General features: G+C 31.8%; 1 protein-coding gene across 1 annotated transcript; it reads right to left on the reverse strand.

Annotated features, from left to right (window-relative positions):
* Nucleotides 1-8,057: 8,057 nt before the first annotated feature.
* LOC139493182 (uncharacterized) lies at nt 8,058-17,782 on the reverse strand. Its single transcript, XM_071281373.1, has 12 exons — nt 17,731-17,782; nt 16,386-16,547; nt 15,578-15,657; nt 15,141-15,212; nt 14,333-14,456; nt 13,729-13,869; nt 12,693-12,766; nt 12,149-12,220; nt 11,598-11,787; nt 10,496-10,605; nt 10,017-10,119; nt 8,058-8,323 (listed from the first exon to the last, which is right to left on the reverse strand). Exons 1-12 carry the CDS (start codon nt 17,750-17,752, stop codon nt 8,088-8,090), a joined length of 1,386 nt encoding a protein of 461 aa, XP_071137474.1. The 5' UTR covers nt 17,753-17,782; the 3' UTR covers nt 8,058-8,087.
* Between the last annotated feature and the right edge of the window lie 6,182 nt (nt 17,783-23,964).

The following is a 23,964-nucleotide window of genomic DNA, read 5'->3' on the forward strand; positions in this document are numbered from 1 at the left end:
AGCGAAATGATAACACAATATTAAATTTTAAAATGTTGCATGATTTTGGATAATTAACAAGATTACTGTCCAATATCCGTATATGAACTTCTCCGGGTTGACAGTCCGTCATGTGGTTTTTCATATTATATACACCTGATAAAATGGCAGATTTATGAAGTTCAGTCTCGTGACGACACGCTAACTCCAATCTCATCCGAATAAGTTACTTTGATTTTCTTTTACCAATATGAAATTTTGTGCGGAAATTAAGTCCTAATTTGGAAATTAATACAGTGACTGGCAGTATTTGATGATAACCTATCCATAAAACGTAAAATAGTCTCAAAAGCTGTTAACAAAATATGAACTTTATATTGAAAGATTATATATTGTTCTAGTAATCTGATTAGGTGAATAAATCTTATTAAGAAGAAAAAGAAGCATACGTTTTGTCTTCTAACTTTCATCATTATGTCTTCTCAATTCACCAATATGTATATTTATTTTCCTACGCAGTCTCTTTATACAAAATGTTTCTTCTTATCTCAATCCGAGAAGTTAATTTGAAATTCATTGAGAAAAGAATCAATTATGTTTTCATTTCCTCTCGGAATTTTGTCTGTTCTTTTGATATTGTGTTGAACACCTGTATACTACTGTTGCCTTTATCTAGCAGAGCCGAAGGATCGACAAAACCCTCATATCATAACAATATAATTTGCATTGTATATTTCAATGTTTGAGTGTACCAATTCTATAGAACTTGTGCTTGTATTGTGTTTGTTTTATTTTTATGAACTTTGTATTAGTCCCTGAAATTTTGTTCAAATTGACGTTCACAATGCTTTCGTTACTAGTAAATAAGATAATGTAAATTCATCAGAAGTCGAGAGGTTTACACCTCATTCACGGTAGAAATTGAAGAGATTGCACAATAGAACTCCAAAAGGTTGCACATTTTACAATATCAAATATCAATAGGTTTCACATTTATTGACAGTTAACAAAACCAGATGAATTTAAATATATGTTTCTATAACTATTCAAACTAACACTTTTTGTATATTTATTACACATAACTACAAAATACGAATCAAATCGTATGCACTATCTATACACCATCATTCTCACTTTCAACTTTGTTTATACCGCCACCAGCTCTTACATAACTTAAGAACACAGAAGAAATATTTAATGGTAATGAGTCAATATTTGAAAACATCAATAAAACGATACTAAAAAAACTATCAATTAAAGGGCCATCTATATGTTAAGATGACAACTATTGAAATACAAACACCTATAATTTCACTGCCAGCAATTTCACAAGCATCAATGTAATGTCATGCAAGTATTACATCATGTGATACAAGGCTCGATATACTTGCAAAAAATAGTGGCAATATGATAAAGGTAGCAATAAAGTAAGAATACAACAAAAACCAAAGTAAAATATGTAACAACTACATATACAAAATATGGAAAATATTAAAATCACAAAAATACTGAACTCCGAGGAAAATTCAAAACGGATAGTCCCTAATTAAATAAATAAATTAATTATCAAAAGCTCAAACACATGAAACAAATAGATAACAACTTGTGTCAATTGTACCAGTTTGAAAACAAGAGAAATTAATGATAAGAACCACAATACTAATAATCGTAATAAAGATAAAATCATAATCAAAATAATAACAAAAATAACAAAAACTAAATCAAATCACTCTGTTGTAGATATTTCGTTTTTGACTGGCCAAAATTGAAAATCTTGGATCTGCTACAGAAAACCAAGAATATGTAATGATTATCTCACCATTAGTGTTGAGTATTATATATTCCAAGTTTTTAACAAACAAACGTGTTTGGACAAGGAGAACGGGTATTCAAAACCATAAAAGAACAGCGCTATAACAACAATGAAAGAAAAACGTAAGGGGAAGTAACTATAAAAAAGACACAAAACACAACACATGTAACTACATATTGAGAAACAATTCAAACCTCATTAAAGATATAAGCAGTTCTTTCTCTACTAGCAGCACTCATCGTGTGTTTTTTTAACTGTAAAATTCGATGCCAAAGGAGTTTGTTTGGTAAGGTCCTAAAATGGCCCCCTTTTTAGCGTAAATTTCAAATTCGAATTTATAGACCAATATCACAATGAATTATAGCTAATACAGTGACAAGATAGGAAATAAGCCATTTTGTTGATAATTTTACGTTTCTGCGTTTCATTATGACGTCACAAAATGTACTCATTCATTTTTACACGAAAAAATCAATGAAAATAGGAAAATTTCCATAGATTATTGGACAGGAGACATAGAGCGCATACGTCGACAACAAAGATTTTTTTAAATAATATTTTTGAAGACATTTCACATGTCTTATTTGAATATTAAGTTTGTCGACGCCTGCGCTCTGTGTTTCGTGGTTCTTAATTTGATTAAAATCAAGCTGATTTTGTCAAATTTCACCAGAATCCCTTATCTTCACCTTTTTGGGACATAAAAATCATCGTGTTAGAATTAAACTTTAACCAAAATAGTTCTGTTTAACTTTCTCACATGTCTTTAATGCATCTTAAACCATCTATTGTCTTGTAACTATGAACCTTATAATTGGGGCCAAATTTGGCCATTACCGAACTTACTCCTCTCATTTAATAATGTCGTAAGTGGATCACTTTAGACAGGTTGTGGTATTTCGTTATCGATAAACTCGTGATAGGAAACGCAAGTACTGAATAGTGTCTCAACTGTAAGATGAAAGTTATGACAGTTATCTATCTGGTGGTGATTGTTGAAAAGCACATATTAACTATGAATAAACCAATTATTAGTTCCATGCACACGACAGGTATTTCTTGAATAATGTATTCAGTCAGGTCACAACCATAGGTTTAGACAGAATAAAAAAACAAAAAAGGCAGGTGAACCAAACAGAATTGAACACAGTTTAATTGAGATCTGGGGTTGAAGTTCAAAATGCTAGGAGCACAAAAATCATGCTCGAAACATGAAATCCAACATTTTGATTGGTCGATTTTGGAGTATGAGTACAAAAAACTGACTCGAAAGTTTTATGACTTCAAGGCCAGATTTGCATAAAGAGTAAGTTTCTCCTGCTATGCATCATCACATATCATATGATACTAAAATCACATTATAGAATGAATGTCACATCTGGAACTATAACAAATCAGTAATACCAGTGACATAACAGTGTGTACATGATAGTCCTTGTCGACACGGAAATGTCTCGAACTGAGTGGAGATAGTAATCAAATCCTCATTGTGCTTGTTAAAATGTCGACGAGATAAAGTCAGAGAGGCGAAAGGTACCCGAGGAACAGTCAAACTCGTCAATCGAAAATAAACTGACAACGCCATGGCATAAAATGAAAAATATACAGTACACAAGAAACAACATAGACATATAACCAGTAATACCAGTAAACTAATATATGGCAAAATATCGTTAACATGTCAACCAACACAACGTTACAGAAACAAACACATGTAAGAACACTCGTGCATGTCAACATAAACTTTACCACACAAAACCTGGGACAAGCTCCGTTTTAAACAGCAATCTTTCATCAATGAAGTTTTGGAGCTCAAAGCACACTTTGTGAAAATTTAAAAATTTGTAAGTTTATTCGAAAAGAGTAAAATCACAAAAATACTGAACTCTGTAGAGAATTTTAAGCGGAAAAGTCATTAATCAAATGACAAAATCAAAAGCTCAAACACATTAAACGAATGAATAACATGTATATACATGATAATGTAATAAAGAATAACCTCATCATATATACCGGGGTGAAAAATGTGTACGTCAGACGTCTACAATATACTCGTCATTGACACTCGAATAAAAAAGGTAAAAGTGGCCAAATAAAGTACGAAGTACATCTATCACAAAAACTACACGAATAGACCCATGAAAGGATAAAATCACATAGAAATTTGACAAGAAATAGAGTAGTTTCGTTGATTAGAAACTACTACATGAGTTCAAATCTGTCTAATTCGCATGCCTTACTTAACATATTGTTTAACATCTATATCGTTTGTCTGCTAAATACCGAACGTAACTTATTCCCGAATCAGAATGTTTTACTGATTGTGTATTTGCATTGCTATACGGCATGTCTATGTTTTTATACATCCGTCATTTATGTATTTATTTTGGTTTCGGTTGGATAATGTGTTATGTCTTATCGTTGTAATCCATATAATTGCAATTCAGTGTTCTTGTTGTTCTTTGTTTGTTTTTTTTGTAGTTGATGTGTTTCCTTCGGTTTTAGTTGGTAACACATATTTATTTTCTCTCAATCTTCGCAGTTCTGTATTTTTGTTATTTTACTTTCAACTACAACCAGTCTATTTTAAGATTCTTACTAGGTGAACCTTTACTGCTGTTGAATTATTACCAGAGGCATCATTAACATTCTAGCGTAACGCTGGATGAAGCTTTTGACTTCCCGTTTATAATTTGCGGATACCGTTTTTTTTGTTATTTTACTTTTAATGACCTTTGAATAGCGGTATAGTACTGTTGCTTTTATTTAACTTCAAACATATCAAAGCATACAAAAGTTAACATGAATAAATATATAATAAAACATTAGTTCACAGATTTTTCAAAAACCATAAATCTGTTTATGACTTACAAACCATTTAAAGAGTAGCATTTACTAAAAGACGAGAGATTGAAAATAAAATTTCCTATGATGTTTATTGTGCTAGGTTAGCGATAAATACTTTGTCAAGTTATCGGAAATCCAATGGGAACTAACTGTGCACCACGCACTGCGTACCTGTTTCTGTAATGCTATACGTTTTACGACACAGTATTTGAAGTTAAGCAATAAATGCATAGAAATTTCTCCAGAGAAAATAAAATGTAAACACTCTATGAGTTTTTTTAAACAAGAAACTTTATCAAAGACACCAGATTTAGCATTTTGTATGAGAGACGTTCGTGTCATATACAAAATACTTAGTCACACTCGAACTGAGGCAGTCGAAAAATAATTAAAAAAACAAATAATAGCAAAGAGTATTATATACCGGACACGTTGTGGGAACAACTACCAAGTATGTCTACCTGATCTTTCATCTCTATACTAGATTTATAGTTCTTGGGATACACTTATGATGTATATGTGTAACTTGTATAAGTATTATTTTAGATTACTTTTGCTCGACATTTTGTTTTATTTCCAATACTCTGTTTTGTGCACAACTGTCTAAAAGTACTTTTATAAATGCACATATGATACGTCAATTCAACATCTGTATCTTGTAATTTTATATTTTAATATTCGTATTGTAATACAGCAGTAGCAAGGATCTTAGGCAACTTTATTTACTATGTAGCAGATTTTTGGTGTCATTCGGCCTGTATGAGTCCCGTCTTGGTTACTGCAAAAGTAATACATAAATAAATGTACTATTGAAACTGAATTAAATCATATATTGGGACAAATACATATGACAGCATTCAAGTAAATAAACTCATCAAAGTTACAACGATAGAATTTTGTACTTGCGGTTTCGTCTACAAAAGACTCATCAGTGCTGCTCGAATCCCCCAAAAAAGATTTAGAAGACCAAATAAAGTACGAAGTTGAAGAGCACTGAGGACCAAAGGTTCCTAAATGTTTTGCAAAATATAGCTAAGGTAACTATTCCTGACGTGGAAAAGACTTAGTTTTTCAAAAGTTTCAAAGTAACATATGTTCATCTATATGAAATGCAGATGAATTTGTCTAAATAACCGGGTAAAAAGAAGGTGAACATCATTTTACTGGACTTGTAATACATATAAAAATACATTACACAAGGTTATCACTTGATGCATGAAAACAGTTTTTGATAAATGAAGTTACAAATACATGTTCAAATAATATATAGAAAAGGTTAGACCTAGATATAAATACGTGTCATTAACACCCACATTTGACCTGATGTAACGGCTGTCGATTGTTTGTCACGATTGTATCACTTTCAATTCATTTTCATATTATCGAAATTTCTCATTTTGTTTTTTGTTCCAAATTGATACTTTGATATTGAACCTTATAAAGTATCAATCCTTCATAACACAGAGTAACTTAAAAAGTAATTAATAGTTCTCTTTCTTTCAAATATCAGAACTTATTCGAACATTTGACCTTATTTTGTTTTCTTTTTGTTCTTTCCGGACTTTGATTAACAATGTTTAATGGTTTTAGCCTCAACAATATTAGGTATTGATTGTGCCTGCTGAGTTCTACATTATATAAATTTGTACCTGAGAGCCCCCATTTTTAGTGCGGTTCGTGCTGCTTAGTTTGTAATTATCTATGTTGTGTCTTGTATGCTATTATTTATCAGTTTGTCTTTTATTTTTTAGCCATGGCGTTGTAAGTTTGTTTTCAATCTGTGAGTTTGACTGTCCCTCTGGTATCTTTTGCCCCTGTTTTGTACAATATATCATTAAAAAAGCAAGTGAAATGAAAGAAGCTTTATTAAACATTTCGTATGCAAAGTATCATGATTACAAAATATAATTATGAACATATGAACAGACATAAACATCTAAAACAGTACTATAAGGAGAGAGTCTAACAAGTAACCGTATGGAAATATAAAAGAGACAACAAGAAACTGTTAAACAGAATAAGAGACAGACAGTACCATCGAAACAGAAAAAAACAACAACATTCAGTTCAAAAAACAAAACACAGAAAGCATAAAACTACAAATACTCCACATACAAGTATTGATTCTATTGTTCCATAGGGTTCATCACTATTTAAATAGGGATGTTCCTCATCTTATTTATCTTGGATTTGGTCAAATCAAAGTCGACAATAATACTCTGACCATACATTGGTGAAAGAACGATAATCCAACCTGAGTTTAGAACATTCACAAGTAAACGTGTCTGACTGGTTGCTTTATAAAACCTTTTTTTGTGGGAAAGAGGGGGTTAGATGATTCTTAACTATTTTTATTTGAATTAGTTTTCAGCTACTTTGGTTCTTCGTTATGATGATTTGTATGTCTACAAAACACTATTTATTAGTCTGGTATCATTGGTGAGTTTTCAAAGGGAATATGCGAATAAAGTTGAAACTAACTTCCAAACTTGTATGTATCCCTTTGTTACCACGATTTATGAGATTTGTACATCGGTTAAATAAGATTTTCCAAGATTCGATCACAAGAGCTTATTATAAATTTTGACAACTACACTTATGACCTTTGCTCTACGTTCGATCAAAAGTGTAAAATCTTTGGTAATGTCATTACCCGATTCATATTATATATTGTATTGGTTTTCTTTTATAGTACCTTTTTCTATTTCCAAATATTTTGTCATCTTACTGTCCTGTTTATTTTTTATTATAAACATAACGTTGGAGTATATTTTTGTAAGTTTGCCGATTCGGCACGACATGCCTTGTAATAACGCAATAAACATTTTCATATTATAAGTCATTTTTAGAAAGTATGAGACTAAGGTAAATTTAATGTAATTATTAAACTGTGAAAAGTTAGTTAACTGTTTTGTAAGTGTCTTTGTTAGATTTTTTTTTTATATTTTAGTCAGTAGTGATGTATGTTTATACAGTTTAGACTACTGGATCCCAATTAATGAAACATTTACCTATTATGTTTGTTTAGGATGCTTTACTAATTTTGTATATATAACGGAATTATAAACAAATGTCATATAATGAGAGGTCTAGCTAGCTATAAAACTAGATTCAAGCCACTATTACGTCGAAAAAATCTGTACCAGGTCAGAAATATACCAATTGTATCTCACTCATTTCGTTTGATTTTGACAGATTTTTTATAGACTTCACCTTTGTAAATTTACATTGAAGTTTGTCGTTTTTACATTCTTGTTTTTTTTGTTTGTTTTTTTTTTTTAACTTTAAAGATGACTGTTTGAAATTGCCCTCATTTCAAATAAGGTAAAACTTCTATAACCTCTAGTTTTGACGCTTTAGGTGGATATTAGGCCAGATATATATATAAAGTTGCAGAAATAATAAAAATACATGGACATTGTTTTAAGTAATGTAATGACTAGGTAGTCTAATAATGTAATGGAGCATAACAAAGAGGATTAAAGAGCTCATCACATGATACGGAAACCAGTCCTTCTTCTAAATGGTATGGTACCAGTCTGTACTTCCCTCTTGCCATTACACAACTTCCTCTTGCTTCATTTCTCTCCACCCATAAATGATTTGCCACATAAGCATGGGTTTCCTCCCAAAACCAACTGCTACTATCTTTGTGTTTTATTGCTCCGATATAGAGGTCCATATCTGTTTAAAAAATATGTAATTATCATTCCTAAAATATAGTTTGCATTGTTTTAAAGATAAGTTAGGTTATGTAGCATGATTAACAAATACCCTTTGTGCGTCTTTCTTGGCATTATATAGATCAGGAACGATCAGTGGAAAAGTTTGAGGGCCATCAATGAATAGGAATTTGTAAACTTGAATAGATATATGAAAAACAAGGACTTGAAAAGAACAGCAAAACCCACCTAAGGTCACAATTGTATAATGAATGTTCGAACCTTATTTCGTACTTTTTATAAAATTTATAATACATTCTGCCTTGTGGAGAATGTGATATATATATATTGTTTAACGCATAAATGACGTGTTTTGTCGACTGAATGGAATCTTTTTTTTTACAGTAGTCAATATTTTGGTAGCATGACAGTGTTAATTTCTGGCCAGTTAAAGCCCATCACATTTCGAACGTCTTTTTTCTCTGAGAAATAGTTTATAAGTGGTTTTTCTGGTCTTTTGTTATTCCAATAATACTTTTCTGCATTTTTGTAAAAAAAGACACAATATTGACATACATATATAAATTCAAAGGGGGAAAGGTCGAAAGCATGTCGGGTATTTTGTAAAAATGCTTGTGATATTAAAAACCGATCAAGCTCAACTTTCAAAGTTTAAATAACAAGTCCTGTTTGACACTTATGTTCTCAAGCCCATAATATTTGTTGTCACAACTCAAAAATGTGGATGCATAAGCAAATATATGTTTAGAAACTAAAAGTACAAATATTGTGCTATAATACAATGGCATTAGTTAAATTTATTGGGAATTAGTTCAAATTTTTATGAAAATCACAGATCCGCTTCTTCATTTGAAAACGTGAAAGAAAGTGAAGAAAGTACAATATATTGAAATAAAAATAATCAACTTAAGAAGGTGCGCCGAAATCAACATTGCACTCAAAAATTAGGTAAGTAAAAAAGGTAAATTCTAATAGGCAGGAGTGTTTTGCTATGTCTAATATCAAGAATAATTCCCATTAGCTACTTACACGATGAAAACGACGCTTGTCATATATGAGTCAGATCTGCCTATCCGTCCTGAGCACCTATGTTGTGTTTGTGTACTGGTTTTCGTCACTTTGTTTTTTTCAACTTTGTTTGCTATAACATTGTGAGTTCGTTTTCGACTTGTGAGTTTGAATATTCTTTAGGTATCTTTAGCTCCTTTTTCATACGTTGAAGTAAAAATAAATTAATTGATAATACCAGGCTTGAACATTTTGGAACACAGTCATGTTTGTCGTCAATAAAAGTCGCAGATACTACGCGATTAGTAGGGGTTTATATAATATAATAACATAAAATGTTAAAGACTAGTTGTCGATGTTCAGATCCTGCAATAACATAAACAGTACCAATTATTCAATGTCTTTTCAGTGATGCTCGAAGCCTGAATATTTGAAAATCCAAAGCTTATTAATAGGATGAAGAGCTATAAACTATGAAGAAAATAACACGTATAGCCAAAGCCAGGAATCAGAGTTTTGCAGGAGGGAGATACATTACATTATTTCAAATACTTTTATTTTTAGTAATAATTTGAAATAGCAGTTCAATGTTGATAGCAACAGTTATGATATTGGATAGAAACTGTTGTGTATTAAAGATTAATTGTGGATACTGGTATATATATATTTCTACAGATAAATCTCACCTGTAAATGGAACAAACTTTTTGTAAAATGACATCACTTCGTAAAACTTGGCAACGTTGGTGAACTCTGCGAGATGTGCTCCGCATCGTGTGTGGCAAAACTTCTAAAATAATAGTTCCATTGCATAAGAATGAATTGTCTCTCTTTTGGAACATAATAATACTGAACAGTAAAGTAATATGTCACTGTCTATATCATCGCACATATTGACATAATATAAATGGTACCAATTAATCTGATGTGCAATCAATGTCCAGTGACACCCAAGGTCATTTTATTTTGAAAATCCAAAACCTAATGAATGCAAAAGTTGAAGCACTAACAAATTAAACAGAACAAATAGCAAGCTAAACCCGGACCCGGGTCTCATTCAGTCTTGTATTGTAATATTCTTTACAACGCATAAACATGTCGGCATTCACCTCAAAAGCTTACCAAATATTTAAACAGACTTATTTGGAAGGTTTATGTTTACATACCTTGCTTTCTGCATAGTTAAATCTCTGTCGTTCTACCATATAACAACCATTACCAATCTGTTGGTAGTTTGGTGGACATCCTCTTCCGTAATGATTACAGAAATTGGTAGCTGTAATTCAGATTAAACATCTAGTACTTCATATGTAATGTAAGTCAGCAAATCGTTAATTGTTCAAATGGTGTTCATATATGATAAATTTTAGATTTTTCTATATTTAATTCGTTTCCCAGGAACATTTGAAAACTAAATTGAACAATAGACTTTGTGAAATAGTTTAGATAATAATAATTGAACAGTAAGATTCTGTGGACAAATTTGTTCATCGATACTTGAACAGCGATATAAAATGAAACATTTTCTTACCTTTATGTTAAAAGTTGTATTCATTGAAATACATTTAAAACATATTTTTGGACAATAGAATTCCCTGGAAAATTGAGATTTTTGCAAAATTTGTAGAAAACACAAATAAAATCAAATTCATTATCTACATGTAGAGCCTGCGCGGATGAAAAAAGAAACCGCTCACAAATAACTGGTAACAGACGCGAAAATGATAGATAGAATTTCTTAACAATGTTTGGCATATATATGAAATTGAAAGAAACATATACATTGGCAATCAGACTAAATATTCTTATTTTTCTATGTCGAGAAAATATCTATATATAAAGAGCGACGATAATATTTTTGGTCCAATTTTCTGAAAAAGTGGTAAGAAACCACGACAAAACAATACTTTTTTCCAAATACTTTTCAATGCCAAATTTTAGAATAGAAGATTTATACATATATATGATTAATAAAAATGTGTTCATAGTACAAGGATGCCGCACTCGCTCTATCAATTTCTATTTTCAAAGGACCGTGAAATTGGGTCAAAACTCTAATTTGAAATTCAAATAAGAAAGAATATATCATAGTGAAAATGTGAACTAAGTTTCAACTTCATCAAAACTACCCTGACCAAAAACGTTAACCTGACGCGGGAGAGACGGAAGGACAAACAGACGAACGAACGAACGAACGGCGAACGGACGAACAAACAGACGCACAGACCGGAGACAAAATGCCTCTATGTGGAGCATACAAAGACTTACATTTGGTTGTTAGATGTTGGACCTCATGGGTAGTTGTGATTGTCGTTGTAGACTTTGTCGTTGACAGGTTAGTGGTTGCTGCTATATCACGGTTACAATTGTCTCCTGTGCAACATCCTCCTTTGAAAGAAAACGATTCCTGTCGTCTGCCAAATATATGGTTGACGGGATCTTGAATTCTTTGACAAACCTTGAAATAAGACGAAATATTACAGAATATATCTATATACATAATGTTTATTGAACCGTTAATGAAAGACTGGATAAACTATTTGGAAACAAAACAAAGCCTAGTTATCTTGATTTTGATACAAAAACAACATTGACTATAGATTTTGACCAATTGTTGTTATTAACGTTAACTTCATATTTGTTATGTTGTTTAGGTCATAATTTTAAATTCTTAATATTTGGAAGATGGAACTTTTGTCATTCAATGTGCCGCAAGGTAAACTCAATTTGCCACAGTAAAACTACCGATGGACCTCGCAAAGCTCCAAATACAATACAGTTATCGCTTCAATATAGTTCAAAAACTAGTACAATTTCACCTGTTTAGACATACATCCTAGCTTGGTGGCTATCATTCCTTCTGAGGTTAATGTTTCCAACGCAAAACATTCCTGAAACAAACATGTTTTGTATCATTAGACATTCTGCGGCGGCATTTACTATGCATAATGTAAATAAACCTACTGAGAACTAATTGTTTTCTATTTTTGTGTGGCTGGTTGTTGTATTATTTACGTAAAGCAGTTGACTACTCTTCATAATTGAGTAATATAAACACATATTTTTTAATTGCCGTACATGTTTTTGATTCTCATCTATCAGGATGAACATGAGAGTAAAAAAAGACAAAACATTACACTGTTATTAAAAGATCTTAAGGTAAACTAAAGGGAAAAAGCTAAAATATATGATAAAGAAAATGAAATATATAAACCCCTTATCACACAACATAAGGTGAATTACTAATAGATAGAAACTTAGAAGTAAACTAGAATCTAATTCCCAAGGATCAGCGAGTCTTGAGGATCAAATTAAACCATGACTGTGTATTGCGTAGTTATCAGGAAATAGAATTAAACAAACCTTTCCATTTGCACATGTAGTAGTCATGTTGCAGTTATTGGGATTATCTATCTCATCACAATGCAGGCAGTGAACTACAAGAACATAACAAAAATAAAAGAAAATGAAAAGTATGTTGGATAGAGGCAACCGTAGTTAGCCGATGTTCACATCAAGTTAATCCATTTAAAGTGCATACGTTTTTATAACAAAACCTAATACAGATAAGCGGACACAAACGCTGGCAACGTATTGTGTCACTACTACATACATTTGCATATGCATGAAACCGGTATTTGGCACAAATATGTCTAATGCTTTAACCCAACATTATTTTTGCGTAACTGTTGTCCGTTGACCGTTATGGAATAACCGTTTCACAAATGATATCGGATATGTTCCTTACGTCGTAACTACAATCCCCTTCCCTTTCATGAATGTGACCTACCGAATTAGACTATTTACCGGATTTGTTATCACATAAGCAACACGACGGGTGCCACATGTGGAGCAGGATCTGCGTACCCTTCCGGAGCACCTGAGATCACCCCTAGTTTTTTGGTAGGGTTCGTATTGTTTATTCTTTAGTTTTCTATGTTGTGTCGTGTGTGCTGTTGTTTTTTTTTTTTTTTTTTTTTTTTTATCTTTTTCATTTTTAGCCATGGCGTTGTCAGTTTGTTTTAGATTTATGAGTTTGACTGTTCCTTTGGTATCTTTCGTCCCTCTTTTGTCAATACAATGGAATTTTATGCGAATGTCATACAAGTGACAGGTTTGGCTAGCTATAAAACCAGGTTTAATCCACCATTTTCTAGATAAGAAAATGCATGTACCAATTTAGGTATATGACATTTGTTATCCATTCGTTTGATGTGTTTGGTCTTTTAATTTTCAGATTTGACTACGGACTTTCCTCGAAGCTCAGTATTGTTGTGATTTTACTTCATACTATTTCACCTTCATCACGTTAACAACCAACTGTGCATAATACATATAGAAGTATGTTGAATAATTGCCAGTGATACAATTAGCCAATAAAGTTCAAACTAATACTTACAACATCTACCACACATATGTGGACATAGTTTTGAAGCAATACAGTCATCACTACACATGTTTGGATCCATCTTCATCATTTTCCGACATATGTCACTGTCTATATCATAGCACATGTTGGTATCGTTCATCGTTGTATTATCTGTGAATACATTCATCTAATAAATTTGAAGTCTCCTTAAATTAATGGTTGATATTAATTATTGTTAATAGTATTACTCTTTGTATAAAACTTGGACGCGACACTCACAATCGGTAAACAACTTGGTAGTTTTGAATGAAAATGGTTTAAAGACAGCTTAAACACTAAATTAGAAAAAAAATATCTATTCACTAAGTGACGTGTTCCCCTCTATCATTATCCATTGTATTAGTACTGAACCTTTATTCATGGATACATATAAAGGAAGACATTGCATTGTACGAGATTAAACCCATGAATAAGACAATCACTGTATAATATAAGTAAAGGGCTTATATTCTTTTAAGTTCTTAATTGCAACACGAGAACGACCTGTATATGATCAAATAAAGTTTACTTGTATAAACGAATAACTAAAGTTGTTTATATTACTGGAGATACATGAACTACTTTTGAATCTTACTTGTTAATAATGTCTGTGAGTCTGTCACATTGAGTAGTGTGGGAGGCTTATTATTACATAACTCAGAATTACAACATCCAGCATCAACATTCACTTTTCGCTTACTAGACATGCTATCACATAACTTATAGGAAGATAAGAACATAATGCATTCAATCTTTATAATAGTAGTAGTTCAACTGACGTAGTAAACAAAAACAACAACAAAACAAAAAGGTAGATAATACAACATGTATGTAAAGGTAACAGTAGTATGCCGCTGTCCAATATTTATAAATCGATTCTACTTAAAAACAAATCTGGGTCACGAAACAAAAACAAGAGCAACATAGAAACGGACTTTTAGAAAACAACTGTACTTTTCCTGACTTGATACCTTAGAACATTTTAAACAAAATGGTGGGTTGAATCTGGTTTTATGGCTAGATATATGGCAATATAAAAACAAAATACCCCTTAAACGACAACATTACGTGACAGGAATACAATACAAATATACACACTCACGACATGGAAATACTTAGATAAATAATAGTATAGTTTTGCAAAACATGCCGACCACCGAAAAACAACGGACACCTTTCATAAATGTACGACACAACTACAGTACATCACAATAAAATTATAAAATGCGCAGCACTCGAATGTATGTAAGAAAACTTTACATGTTTGTCCTGTGTGTTGTTAGTTATGTTATATTAAGAATAATTTTAGTACTTTCTGACTTTGTAAGCTGTAGCTGTCTTGGATAGAAATCATGTGATACTTAATTAAAAGATATTTCTGTTAAAAACACTAATAATCTTACCGATTTTTTAGCACACCCCAATTTGTAAGCTTCTTTAAAATTGTCAGTGAACGTCTGCACGGTAAAACACAACTAAAAGAAAAAGAAAAAGTACACATTAAACTTAAAAATACTGATTATATGTTATGGAAATACATATTACTATGTCAAAATGCAGAAAAGTTTATGAAAGTAAAGTTTCTCTTGATTGCCTTGGAAGCACATTCATTATATTTTGGACAAAATACTTTGATTCAATGAAACAGAGGTTTTGGTAAACGAACGAAAAACTCCAAAGCTCTTGTCAAAAATCGTTACTTGTAAGTTATCTTATTCCATGAACACAATAAGAACTACCTTAAACAATTAACATTGGAATTACGGAGGAATTCATACTCCATAGAATGTGTTTACGTTATTAGTATCTTGTCCATGTATTGAGGTAAAAGAATTCCTACCTCATCAGTATTTGTACAGGCAGACTCTGCGGTACAATTAGTGACATCAGATACCTCATGACAGGTGTAGCATCGTAGTGCTTAAGATATGAAAAAAACATGTTGTAATACGAACTTGCAAAAGATAAAACGCGAAATTTAAAAAACAAAATGTCAAATGTACGTTGTGACTAGTTTGTTAATCCTGGTACCTTTGATAAATATTGTCACTATGAAGAGGTTCATGGTTTTGTAGAATCAATATACATGATCCATGATATTGAAAAATAATCGAGAACGTATCAGGATTTGAAAATATTTCATATGTCAAAATTGTAAACTGAATAAGTTTGTGCATATGTACCAGGAGAAATATGCAATTTATACGACTTAATACATAATCCACATGAACGATATCACTGTGTATCATCACCACCGCATATAGGTAGTCTTGGCCTGGTTCTCTGTTCATTGTAAAAGAAAGGTTACATTACTGTGCAAATATGTTGGTACCCGGGCAGCTTTACGCTGGGATTTGAAAAAAGTAATGTTTTTCTTTAACAATGAACATGGAACCAAGTTAAGGGTATCTATATCCGATGATCATGATACACAGTGCGTATATATACTCTGTTACATATAACCTTAATTCTCTAAGTCTTACACATTTATCCTTTTCCTGACATGTTGATTATCTAATTTTAATCAACGTGTGGTTCGTTTGCTATATATGAGAATATGTGGTATAAGTGCCAATGAGACGACTCTCAATCCAAGTCACAATTTGTAAAGGAAAAAATATTATAATTGTTTATTAGAAGGTACTTACGACATAGTCCACACGAACGTTTACATAGCTTGGTGATACAAGACTCTGTACACATGTCAGGTTTCCTAGCAAATATTTCATCGCATAAAGTTTTATCTACATCGTCACATGTTTCAGCTTGTTCTACAGTCTCACTACGAGTACCGGAAATAACCAGAATCGCTGTAAATTATCATTCATATACAAAAGAAGATGTGGTATGATTGCAAATGAGACAACTGTTCACAAGAGACCAAAAATGACACAGACATTAACAACTATAGGTCACCGTACGGCCGTCAACAATGAGCAAAGCCCATACCGTATAGTCAGCTATAAAAGGCCCCGATATTACAATGTAAAACAATTCAAACGAGAAAAATAACGGCCTTATTTATATAAAAAATGAACGAAAAACAAATATGTAACACATAAACAAACGACAACCACTGAATTACAGGCTCCTCACTTGGGACAGGCACGTACATAAATAATGTGGCAGGGTTAAACATGTTAGCGGGATCCTAACCCTCCCCTTACCTGGGACAGTGGTACAACAGTACAACATAAGAATGAACTATAAAAAACAGTTAAAAAAGGCTTAACTCATCAGATGGACAAAAATACTTGTGGACGTGACCGGGTACTTGTACATCCCGACAACAAAAAGACACTAGGAACTGATCTGAGAGTACTCGCTGTTATCTGACAGCTAGTTCAAAGCCACTAACAACTAATAAAAAAAAATCATGCATCTAAGACTAAACTATCAATTCGTACACATCCAACATCCAATGGATTTAGTGTAAAGACGCCATAAACAGTCAGAGAAAAACATGACCTTGTGAATGCCAAATTAAAGGTGTCGATAGATTGTAGATCCACGAATGTATATATGTATATAACATACTAGTAAAAGTTAGTTTGCTTTTAATTTACTGATAGTAACATCAATATTTATACCAGTTTAAACAACCAAACTTCAAAACCAAAGCTTTATATCTATGGAAAAATTAAGTAAAGGTTTTAAGTAATTTATGGTAACGATATCCCTGGTTTAATAATTTACCAGTAATACATAGATTGCGTTTAATAGTTAAAATCAAAAACGTCACAACAGAACGTCTATCTTAATTGTTTTTCGTTATTTGTTTTGTTACTTACTAGGCGGATTGTATTCTCATTTGAATAGTTGTATGTTTTTCATGTCAGGGCCGCATATAGCCAGATGTAAGGTATTAGTGTTTCTAATTGTCTAAAGGATGTATCAAAATACAAAAATAAATAAACCTGGAGGTAGCTATATGTTTCAATGGTGATTATTTCGTTATTAATTTTTCAATATTAAAAATGGTATACAACTCACAGATTAGTACAAGAAGTTCCATTACAAATAGGTGACAAGTTTATGACCTTTTACAAACAAGATAAGATATGTATTGTGTTGTGTTGGCAACTATATATAAGAGCCTAGATACTAAAATGGGTAAAATACACAAGACGCTTGCTATTATCATAAACATTTTAGGATTATTGTAAAATTGAGAATGGAAATGTGGAATATGTCAAAGAGACAACAACCCGACCACAGAGCAGACAGCAGCAGGTCTTCAATGCAGCGAGAAATTCTCACACCTGGAGGCGTCCTTCAGCTGGCCCTACAAAATAGATATACTAGTTCAGTGATAATGAACGCCGCCATACTAAACTCCAAATTGTACACAAGAAACTAAATTTTAAAATAATACAAGACTTGGGACAGGCGCAAAAATACGACGGGGTTAAACATGTTTGTGAGATCTCAACCCTCCCCCTATACCTCTAGCCAATGCAGAAAAGTAAACGCATAACAATACGCACATTAATATTCAGTTCAAGAGAAGTCCAAGTCTGATGTCAGAAGATGGAATCAAAGAAAATAAACAAAATGACAATAATACATAAATAACATCAGACTACTAGCAGTTTGCTGACATGCCAGAGACTTCAATTAAACTGATTGAAAAATTATGTCGTCATCACATGAATATCAGGCACAATCCTCCTCGTGATGTATTTAGTATCATACCGTCATAACATATATGAGAAGAACATAACCCGTGTCATGCCAACGACTGTTTTATTTTTTTTTTTTTATTTTTTAAATAAATGTGTTTAGTTCCGATGCAAAGACCCTATAAGAGAATCAATATTAACGCCAAAATATGCAATCTTAAATGACTTGACAACAGTATCGTAACTATATCCCTTTTTAATAAGTTTATCTTTAAAAAAAGGTTTTGATAGCTTCTGAGGTGAATACTGACATTTTTGTGCTTTATAAAGAATATTTTCATAAAATATTGGATGTGAGATGCCTGAACGTATAAGAAGTCTGCATGTTGAGCTTTATTTACGAATGATGTCCTTATACCGATGATAAAATTTAGTAAATGTTTTGACTAGTTTGTGATATCGAAAACCCTGGTGTAAAATTTTTTCAGTAATACATAAATTTCTCTCGTTAAAATCTAAAACATTGTTACATACACGAGCGAATCGCACAAGTTGAGATATATAAACACCATAAGATGGTGACAAGGGAACGTCACCATCTAAAAATGGATAATTAACGAAAGGAAATGAGAAATCATCTCTTTTATCATAAATGTTTGTATTAAGCTTTCTGTTAATGATATAGATATCAAGATCGAGATCGAGAAAAGGGCAGTGGTCATTGTTAAAGGGAAACTTCGCAAAAAAATCAAAAATTGATATTATGTCCATTCTATATAGAAATGCTCAAATTTATTGATATTAAAGTTTTATTTCGCTAGATAAGAGATCACCATCGATTTTAAATTTAGAGTATCAATTCTCTGCGTTCCGCCATTTTGTCGTCTTCCCCGATTAAAAATCATGATATGTCTATAAACCACAAAGGACCAAAACTACAGTAACCGATGTAGTCGTAATTGCGTGTCGATATCTTGTCAACCGTACGGTTGTTTTATCTGACAAACTAACTTGACACGGAACATGTTCTTATTTTTTTTAAATAACCATAGTCTGTTATTTTTAAACTGTTAATATTGGAATTAGTTAAAAAGTCAAAATTTAAATCATAAATAAGTGTTCCGTGAAAACTGTTTTCGTAAATCTATTTCGTTTATAATTCTTTAAAGTAATAAATTTTATTCACATAAATTCGGATCATCCCTCATCTGATCACCAGCATGACTAAAGGTATTACTCCCAAAGGTATTGTGAGGGGTGTGAGGTGACACGTCCAGGTATTCAAGCGATTTCCTGTCGGGCTTGCAAGTTCATGCATCGTTTCACTTCTGTAGGTATTGATCAGTGTACACGGCCGATAACTTATAACTCTCCATTTTGAACTATCAGGTGTATAATATACATCTCTGTCTTGCGTGTCCGAAAGTGATATAATATACTAGTCATTATTAAACTCATACGCTTGTTTATAAATAACATTACTGGTGTAAAGAATATTATTTATAAAAATATAAATAATACAAAAAAAAAAAAAGATTTAATAAAATAAAAATCTATTTACATTTTTTTTCCAAGGTTTAATTTGGGAAAATTTAATATATACTCGTTGTAAATAGTACAGGACAGATTGGAACATACCAGAAATATTGATTTAAAAAAAATGTACGCACTTTGTCGACGATTCATTTCTACGCCTGTATAGAAAGTTACGGAGCTATATCGCAATTTAAAATATATACATGTACACATTGAACATAAGAAAGAAACATACATTTTGTGTAAATTGGGGTAACAGTTTTGTAAATAGACTAGTCCACGTATGCCAACAGTATGTGATCATCGAATTCGATAGACTATTGTATACCAAAAGAAGAAGAAGAAGAGGACCAATTTGATTTAAATACAGGTCGATATAATAACTTGCTACGGTTCATCGAAGTTATGAACATAGTAAAATCACAAATTTATATACCAGTTAGATCGTTCTCCAATAAAGGAAGAAATTCGACATCATCACAATTGTTCCGACATTCATGTAAAACATATGCAACTGGACGTACACTAATAAACCCCAAGGGATGTGAATATTTTCTAGAAAAACTTTTGAGTATTAAAGTTTCAAATTGATTTCGGGATTTATTTTCTTTCTTGATATTCAATGACAGCAATTTAAAGAATAAACTGCTTGCCCGCTTTAGGGGTATTCTTGCCAGTTGAACAGACTTATAATTACATTCAAAAATAGGGAAATTAAGATGACATTAAATTCGTTGTCTTTTTTTTAAACATCGTTGGTCAAATAGCTGAAGTATTATTCGTTGTGAGAAGAAGACTATTTTAATAAGGACGCTCCCGATTATGAATAAATTTGGTTGACGTTTTTCACACTTGAAAAGAATTTCTATTCGTAATTTTTCGATTCCATTCCAAGAGGATCCTTAAATTTCCTGTCAATTTTTTAAAACACCTTTTTTTTCAAATAGCTGAAGTATTCATGCGTTGTGAGATTTAAAATATTTTGATGAGAACATTAATTCCTAAATAGGTAAATATTATCGCTTAGGATGGACTAAATTATATAATTGCAATCTGTTTGAAATGTTAAAGGTTGGCGATTTTAATTTAAAAAAATACAATTTTTAGTTGATACAATCGTGTTTAGAAGGCTATTTTTATTTATAAATTTATGCAATTAAAATAATTCAGTATTTTATCGTTACAAAACTAATCAGAAGTCACAATTCATTTAAAAGTGAGCTTATGCAAAATATACAACAGCTATCCAGTTATTGTGCGACCTTATTTCTCCCGTAAATTCATTTTAATTCCTTTTATTACATTTCTGTGTCTATACATTGTAACTATAACTGACTCCCGTATATCATTCATACGAAATGTTGTGCACACCTGAAATGCTGAACCGTGACGCCTAGGTGTCACTGAATGAAGATCAAAAGATTAGAATTACATAATGCTAATCTTTTAATTACCTTGAGTTTAACTACGCATTCAACATTCACTAAGTGTCACAAATTAATACACATTTAATTTCCACAGTACAAGTAAGTGAAAAAAAATTCTGGAATGAAGCAAAAAAGTTCAGAACACAAACATGTATTTTTTAATACACTATCGATCGTGTCAGTTTCATATGTTTGGTTAAAGTATTTGAAGAAAAAAAATCATAAAAATGTTCTATTGTATTATTTACTTTAATTACTAGAATTCGTATAAAAAAAATCCACACATGAATCCTACAATCTAATTTAAAAAGTTACATGGCTATCACTTACTTTTCGTTGGTTAATAGCTACACCAAAAGTCGTCGATGCGCTTTAAATAGCGTTATTAGATGGTTAACGAACAAGACTTAAATGAGATTAATTTCACTCCCGGCATGCTCAAAGACTTAAACTACGTCACATAAGTCAGGAAGTTTGATAAAATAAAATTCATTATTCCCAATTTTCTCCTTTATTACTTTTCATATCGAAATAAAACTTGGTGAATATGTTTTTTTATGGTAGTATGAACATAATAAGATGAAAAGTGAAAAATCGCGAATTAATATTAGCTTTATTTAAAGTAAGTTCAAGAGGATAGATTTCTTCAGTACATGTACCTGTCTCAAGTGAGGAAGACAAATAATCAGTGTACCTATCCAACGTCAGTAACTTTAGGAATTTCATGGTGTTTTTTTTTATAAAGAATTTGGCGTTAAAAGCAGAATATAGGTGGTCCATCTACAAGTGGCTATAAATTAGCCATGGCGTTTTCAGTTTATTTTCGATTTATGAGTTTAACTGTTCCTCTGGTATCTTTCGCCCACTCTTTAAAAGTTTGCGATTTTCAAATGTTCTTGGTGTAGTTGTATAAGAATAATATCCAAGTTTTGCATATTTGCGACAATTTATATTCGCCCTATCTGTCCACCCGAAAAAATATAGAGCTCTTGAAAATTTGTTTTACAGTTTACTATTTCGCGATCAGATATCCTAGGTAATCACTAGGTATCACTTCATTACCATTGAGTAAAAAATATGACAGTTACGTTAACAGCTGCTCACTGTATGACCTTCAATAACGAGTTAAATCCATACGATCTACGAAAGACATCAGGGGTATATCTACAAGCTATCATTTTTGCATATTTTTTTGCAGTTAAATAGGCATTTTCGACAATGCACTCAAGTGAACAAACATTAGTACTATGTAATTCTGTGTGCAACCGTTATGCAGTACCAATCAAAAAGTTTGGTTTAAAGCTAATATAATTAGTTATACAATTGTTAACACAATTTTTATAATAATATTCTTGTAATAAATATGAAATATCAACTACTAACCGTGTATTGATATAAGACACACCTCCCTAACCTAATATTGATTATACATGGCCTCCACGCGGACGCTTTTAACCAATCATATTCCTAGACGTGTATAGGAGGCAATATAATATTATATCTTATATCATTCCTTCCTGAGTGTACTTGCATTTATTTGTACCGGATTCCTGTCATGTAATATCATTTTAGCGGTATATTTGACATTGCCATAAAGTGCAAGGGTTGGCTAGCCACAACACTAGGTTCAACCCACCATTTTTTTTCTTAAATTGTCCTGTACCGAGTCAGAATATGACAGTTGTTATCTTATAGCTCGATTCTTTGTATGAATTGGTGGAGAATTAACGATACCATGTATTTGATTCATCATCACTATGGGCGCATCAAACAGGCATGAGTAGAAGTTAGGTAGACCACAGAGGGACCATTTCCACTTTACATTTTTAAGTCCCTAATAAACAAAGTGACTGAACTGAGAGCTCATACATTTACAATCTTTGTGATACCATTTTTTTTTACATGAAACGCACCAAGCAAAATTAAAGCAGTTTTCTAAGCTTTTTTAAAAATGATCTACAAGGCTCTTTTTGTAGCTTCGAGGTTGCCTTTACTTCTATTTAAGATGTTATATCATATATACGACACGTGACAAATAAGAATAATAATAATTTTTTCACAAAAGACTTTATTCAAAAGACGTGATATGTGTATGTTTGTTTGCAATGTTCATTAAATGTCTGCTACTTAAAATAAATGTATCTGTTCAGGTATGAAGTAGGTTTGTCAGCATCATGAATGTGTGCGTATAGCTCAAAATGATAAAAATACAACATAAGTTTGTTTTTCTATTCTGCGCAAATAGTTATCAAAGGTACCAGGATTATAATTTAATACGCTAGACACGAGTTTCGTCTGCATAGGACTCATCAGTGACGCAAGACTTTGCTTTTAACAAACGCAGACTACTAGCTATAAGAAATAAATATATAAATGGCTTGTATAGAACATGAAAGTAGGATTCTAACTACCTGCTTTAGATTCGTGGCTTGTATAAAACATGAAAGTAGGATTCTAACTACCTGCTTTAGATTCGTGTCTTGTATGATTTTTTTTATTTGTTTTTATTTGTTTGACAGTCATGGTGTGATTAATCTTTCAGTCATTCTTTTGTAATGGCGTATCTTTCAGTAGTTATAGTGGAAAAACAGATATTACCTTTGAATTCTTATTTCAAATTGCACACTTCAATACTGTCATAA

This window comes from Mytilus edulis, chromosome 10 (genome assembly GCF_963676685.1).
Source record: "Mytilus edulis chromosome 10, xbMytEdul2.2, whole genome shotgun sequence".
Taxonomy (NCBI): domain Eukaryota; kingdom Metazoa; phylum Mollusca; class Bivalvia; order Mytilida; family Mytilidae; genus Mytilus; species Mytilus edulis.

Bases quoted from the DNA above. Each gene is read 5' to 3' on its own strand.
- LOC139493182 (XM_071281373.1), bottom strand. From the start codon at position 17,752: ATGGAACTTCTTGTACTAATCT. The intron at 10,606-11,597 runs GTAAGTCTTTGT...TCTGAATTACAG, and splicing joins CCAACATCTAACAACCAAAT to CTACCAATTTCTGTAATCAT. The intron at 8,324-10,016 runs GTGAGATTTATC...TTTTTTAAACAG, and splicing joins AAAGTTTGTTCCATTTACAG to ATATGGACCTCTATATCGGA.